The sequence below is a fragment of the Mandrillus leucophaeus genome, unplaced genomic scaffold (genome assembly GCF_000951045.1).
Source record: "Mandrillus leucophaeus isolate KB7577 unplaced genomic scaffold, Mleu.le_1.0 Scaffold267, whole genome shotgun sequence".
In the NCBI taxonomy this organism is placed as follows: domain Eukaryota; kingdom Metazoa; phylum Chordata; class Mammalia; order Primates; family Cercopithecidae; genus Mandrillus; species Mandrillus leucophaeus.
The window spans coordinates 1238235-1244650 of NW_012102776.1; the positions used below are offsets into that span (position 1 = coordinate 1238235).

The 6416-nt window shown below is 41.5% G+C and overlaps 1 protein-coding gene across 2 annotated transcripts in view; it reads left to right on the forward strand.

Moving 5' to 3' along the window:
• Positions 1-5749: 5749 nt before the first annotated feature.
• LOC105542729 (chromosome unknown open reading frame, human C11orf70) overlaps positions 5750-6416 on the forward strand; it is a 39216-nt gene continuing 38549 nt past the window's right edge. The window contains exons 1-2 of one of the 2 annotated variants that reach the window (XM_011984385.1): positions 5750-5914; positions 6149-6230. In XM_011984385.1, the coding sequence (XP_011839775.1) occupies positions 5805-5914; positions 6149-6230 (192 nt within the window). In that variant the 5' untranslated portion in view covers positions 5750-5804. The remainder of the gene's footprint in view (positions 5915-6148; positions 6231-6416) is intronic. The other variant, XM_011984386.1, reaches the window with a different exon arrangement.

Sequence of the window (6416 nt, forward strand, 5' to 3'; positions counted from 1 at the left end):
TGTCAGAACATGTAGGATGTAACTAAAATAGTGTAAGCTATTTATTTATATCTTTTTTTTTTTTTTTTTTTTGAGACAGGGTCTCACTCTGGTTGCCCAGGCTGGAGTGCAGTGGCAGGATCATGACTCACTGCAGCCTTGACTTCCCATGCTCAAGCAATCCTCCTACCTCAGCCTCCCCAGTAGCTGGGACTATAGGTGCGCACCAGCACACCCGGCTACTTTTTCGAAATTTTAGTAGAGTCGGGATCTCACCATTTTACACAGGCTGGTCTCCAACTCCTGGGCTTAAGAGATCCACCTGCCTTGGCCTTCCAAAGTGCTGACATTACAGGTGTATGCCACCTCGCTCAGCCTATTTACATCTTTTAAAGCATATATCATTTAAAATGTCAACTTGGCCAGGCATGGTGGCTCACACCTGTAATCCCAGCACTTTGGGAGGCCGAGGCGGAGTGGATCACCTGAGGTCAGGAGTTTGAGACCAGCCTGACCAACATGGTGAAATTTCATCACTACTAAAAATACAAAAATTTGCCAGGCGTGCTGGCACACACCTGTAATCCCAGGTACTTGGGAGGCTGAGGCAGAGGAGGCACTTGAACTCAGGAGGCGAAGGTTGCAGTGAGCTGAGATCACACCACTGCATGCCAGCCTGGCAACAAGAGCGAAACTCCGTCTCAAAAAAAAAAAAAAAAAAAAAAGTCAAAAATCAATGATCCCAGCTTAGAAATTAACGACCTAGAAAAAGGTCAGCAGATTAAACTCAACAGAAGAAGAAAACAATAAAGATAAGAACTGAAATCAACTAAGTAGAAAGCAAACATGCAATATAGAAATTCAACAAAGCCAGAGTTGGTTGGTTGTCAAGAATAACATCAAGGCCACGGCCGGGCGCAGTGGCTCATGTCTGTTATCCCAGCACTTTGGGAGGTCAAGGTGGGTGGATCACCCAGGGCCAGGAGTTTGAGACCAGCCTGACCAACATGGTGAAACCCTGTGTCTACTAAGATACAAAAATTAGCCGGCGCGGTGGTGCATGCCTGTAATCCCAGCTACTCGGGAGGCTGAGGCACGAGAATTGCTTGAACCCAGGAGGTGGAGGTTGTGGTGAGCCAAGGTTGCCCCATTGCACTCTAGCCTGGGCAACCAGAGGGAAACTCCGTCTGAAAAAAAAAAAAGAATAACATCAATAAACCACTGGGAAGGCTGGTCAAGAAAAAAGGAAAATATATAAATCATCAATAGTAAAACTAAAAAATAGCACCATTATAGATTCCACAAACATTTAAAAGATAAGTTTTTAAATGTAAGAAGTAATATTATGCCAATAAAATTGAAAATCTAGATGAGGTGTTCAAATTCCTTAAAAACTATAACAGTCATAGATGGAGTTTTCTTTTTGGCATAATTTTAAAAAGCATTTGAGAAATACATATTACCAATATTATAGAAAGTTTAGGCTGGGCACAGTGGTTCACGCCTGTAATCCCAGCACTTTGGGAGGCTGAGGCAGGTGGATCACTTGAGGTCAGGAGTTCAGGACCAGCCTGACCAACATGGAGAAACCCAGTCTCTACTAAAAATACAAAAATCAGCCAGGCATGGTGACGCATGCCTATAATCCCAGCTACTCAGGAGGCTGAGGTAGGAGAATCGCTTAAACTCAGGAGGCGGAGGTTGCAGTGAGCCAAAATTGCACCACTGCACTCCAGCCTGGGCAACAGAGCGAGACTTCGTCTCAAAAAAAAAAAAAGTTTAGCAATAAAAAATTAGACAAAACTTTTCAATTCATTTTAGGAGGTCAGAAAAACATTAATAGTAAAGCTTAACAAGCATATAACAGGTAAGGAAAATCACAAACCAATATCTCTCATGAACATAGAATCAGACATCTTAAACATGGTATTATCACATTTATCACATTTAATAATGTGCTTTATAAAAAGAAAAATATAACAAAGTGGGGCTTATTCTATAAATGCAAAGTTGGCTTAACAGTAACAAAACAAATTAGTTTACTACATTAACAGAATAAAGAAAAAATATATGGTCAATTTGGTAAATGTGAAAAAAAATTAACGCTTTTACACAATTTTTTAAATCTCAAAAAAAACTGAAGGAAATTTTCTCAATTTGGTAACAGGTATCAGCTAAAACACTTAGAGTTTTTACCCTATGTAATGGCTAAAAAATTTTTTTTAATCAAAAAATAAACATAAACATAAACACAAAAATAAATAACCCAAAACCGAACATTTTTTGCTATGATGTTGTAAACAAAGCAAGAACGTCCTCTACTACCACTTCTTTTTTAACATTATCCTGGACATCATAGCCAGTGCACTAAAGTAATTTGGGGCAGCTGGGTGGGCGGCACAAATATTAAATAAAATAAAGTAAAGCTCTTCTTATAACCAGATACCACAATTATGTATATAGAAACTCCAAAAAAAATCTAACAATACATGAGACATAAAAAGATAATTTAGCAAGGTCTCTGGATACAAGATCAATATACAAAATAAATTGTGTAACTAGATAATACAACAAACAGGAAGAAAATAAGCTCTTTAAAGTATCACTTATAACAGCACCAAAAAAATGCAGTTTTGTTTGTTTGTTTGTTTGTTTTTGAGACAGTCTCACCTCGTCACCCAGACTAGAGTGCAGTGGTGTGATCTCGGCTCACTGGAACCTCCACCTCTGGGTTCAAGTGATTCTCATGCCTCAGTCTAGTATCTGGGATTACAGGCGTGTGCTACCACACCCAGCTAATGTTTTTGTATTTCCAGTAGAGACAGGGTTTCACCATGTTGCCCAGGCTGGTCTTGATTCCTAGCCTCAAGTGATCTGCCTGCCTCAGCCTCCCAATGTGCTGGGATTACAGACATGAGCTACCACTTCTGGCCTAACATAGGGTTTTTCAACCTTGGTACTATCAACATTTTGAGGCAGATCAGTCCTTGTTGTGGGGGCCTATACTGTACATTGCAGGACTTTTAGCAGGATAGTTGATCTCTACCCACTAGATGCCAACAGCACTCCTCACCTCAGTTGGGACAACTAAAAATATCTCGACATTGTCGAATATCCCCAAGGGAAGCAAAATTAACTGTGGCTGAGAATCATTGATCTAATGAAAGATATCAATGCTCTTCCACTCAATACCTTTAAACATAGTTGACAGAAATTAAAGATCTAAATAAATAGATATTTATTATAATTTAGAAGACAATATTGTTACAAGGTTAATTCTCCCTAAATTCATGCAGATAGTCAATGTGATTCCAATTAACATCCCATCAGGTGGGCTAGGCATGGCGGCTCACGCTTGTAATCCCAGCACTTTGGGAGGCCGAGGCAGGCGGATCACTTAAGGTCAGGAGTTCGAGACCAGCCTGGCAAACATGGTGAAACCCCATCTCTACTAAAAATACAAAAATTAGCCAGGCATGGTGGTGGGCTCCTGTAATCCCAGCTACTTGGGAGGCTCAGGCAGTAGAATCGCTTGAACCTGGGAGGCAGAGGTTGCCATGAGCCAAGATCATGCCATTGCACTCCAGCCTGGGCGACAAGAGTGAAATTTCATTTCAAAAAAAAAAAAAAAAAAAAAAAATTCCCATCAGGTTTCTTTAATGGAAAATGATAAACCCAATCTAAAATTTATACAGAAACGAAAAGGCAACAGCCTATGCAATCTTGAAGAAAAATAACAAAGTTACCCAATTTATACCATCAGATATTACATCTTTATATGATCCTACAGTAATTAACACAATGTGGCATTTGTGTAAGGACAGTCCAATAAACTGAATAGAAAGAACAAAAACAGTCACTTGATTTTTTTTTTTAAGTGCCACAGCAATTCACTGGATTAGAAATGGTCTTACCAATATATAGAGCTGGGTCTACTGAAAAACCACAGGGAAAGAACTAATCTTCAGCTTTAAAAAATTATTTTGAGATGGATTATGGACAAAAATGTGAGACTACCTTCATGACTTTGTTTAGGCAGAAATCAAACCTGACACATAAAAAAGAAAATCAATAAATTCAACTTCATTAAAATTAAGAATTTCTGAGCATCAAAGCTACAGGCAAGCTACAAGCAAAGAGAATGTTCGTAATATGTATATCTGACAATGGGCTCATATCCATATTAAATAAAAACTTCCTAAACATTAGTAAGAAAAAGACTGACAACCTTCTTCCTCCTAATGGATAAAACAAATGGGCATTTCCCTAAAGAAGATATCCAAATGACCCACCATATTACAAAATTGCTCGGCAACATTAACTATCAAGGAAATGCAAACTGAAATCACAATAAAAAATTAACATAATCTCCCTAGAATGGCTAAAATTTTAAAAGACTGGCAATACTATGTGTTGGCAAGGATGTTGAACAACGGGAAATCTCATTCATTGCTGGTTGGGATGTCAATTGATCTTTAGAAAACTTTTTGACAGTATGTAGTGAAACTAGACATACTGACACCATGTAACTGAGCAATTCCAACCCTGGATATATTTCCAACAGAAATGGTGCATCAGTCCATCCAAAGGCGTACGTTCATAGCTGCTTTCATCATAACCTCAAAGAGGAAACAGCCCAAAAGGATAAACTGTAGTATAGGCAAGTTACAGAATACTAAATATCAATGAAAAGGAATAATCTCTCTCTTTCTCTCTCCCTGTTTCTCTTTTTTGTCCTTGTTCCCTGTCTCCTCTTCTGCTAATGCTGCTAAAAAATAATCAAGGTCAGTTCTTAAGGGCTAGGGGAAAAGGAAAGAAAGCAACGAGATGGAAAAGAACTATCCCCCCCATTCTGAAGTCCAAATGCATTGTTATGAGGCAAAAATAAAAACTACAGAAACAGGTCAGGCGCGGTGGGTCAAGCCTGTAATCCTAACACCTTGGGAGGCTGAGGCGGGCGGATCACTCCAGGTCAGGAGTTCGACACCAGCCTGGTCAACATGGGGAAACCCTGTCTCTACTAAAAATACAAAAACTTAGCTTGTAATCCTAGGTACTCGGGAGGCTGAAGCTGGAGAATCACTTGAATCCTGGAGGCGGAGGTTGCAGTGAGCCGAGATCGCGCCACTGCACTCCAGCCTGAGCAACAGAGCAAGACTCCATCTCAAAAAAAAAAAAAAGTAGAAACGAAGGAAATTTTCAATAGAAAATAAGAAAAGTGTGTTTTCTATTAAACAGCATGCTGTACCAGAACACAAGTGGTCTAAAAAAACAAAAATAAATAAACAGCATGTTGTAATGTACTGTGTATGGAAACTTTTTTTTTTTTTTGGCCTTTAAATGTACATTTTAAGGGGGGAAAAAAAAAAAACCCACAAATGGTAAAACAGAATAGTTTCCTAAGTAGTCACATAGACATTTGTCTTCCAAAATAGATAAACCTAATTCAGAATAATGTTTTCTTCGGAAACGTTTGAGTCATCAAACGTAGATAACTCTAAATCTGAGGTTATAGCTCTTGAGACTAGGACATTAACCCATGCTGTGTAATTATTATTAAAAGTCAACGTCAACAAGTATCGATTGGCAATTTGTCTCCATCCCCGACCCCTAGTTTCCCTAACCGCCAAGCCCGGGGTGGGGGAGTGGAGTGGCACAAGCTCCCGGGAAAGACAGGCTGACCTACCTCCCTGCACCCACTGCGGCAAGGCCGGGACCTCTGGGTCCCTAGAGACGCGTGGCCCCGCCCCCGCAGCGTCGCTTCGACCCGACGGCCGCCGCGTCTCCATGGAAACGGCCCTGGCATCCACGCAGCCGAGAGGACGATGGCTACTGGGGAGCTCGGGGACGTGGGCGGCTACTACTTCAGGTTCTTGCCTCAGAAAACCTTCCAGTCTCTGAACTCTAAGGAGATCACTAGCCGGCTCCGCCAGTGGTGAGGAACCGAGGCGCAGGGAGAGAAGAGGCCCTTCGTCTTCGCGGCTATGGAGGCGCGGGCCGGGCATCGAAGGGACCCGCACGGGTCGGCGCCATTCTGAGCGAACCCCGAGGCTTCCTGAGTGAACCCCGAACCACCCGGGCAGGCGGATGCTGTGGGTGGGATCGGTTATCGGTGCGCTCTGAGAGGGTGCCAGCCCCCAGATGATTTATTTTTCCTTCTCTGCCCCAGGTCCATGCTGGGCAGAATCAAGGCGCAGGCGTTCGGCTTTGACCAGACCTTTCAGGCTTATCGGAAGGATGATTTCGTTATGGTTAGTATGGGGGTCGGAGAGTTCCTTGGGTCTCTGCCGATTTTTAAACTTCCCCCCAACGTTGGCATGGATTCTTGTGAGCACGCCATTCCTTAATGTGGTCGTTTTCTTGGCGTTTGGGAGTAATAAAAGGTGCAAATGATTTTTTTAAAGGAACTTTTACGTTTCGAATCACCCATCATAAAT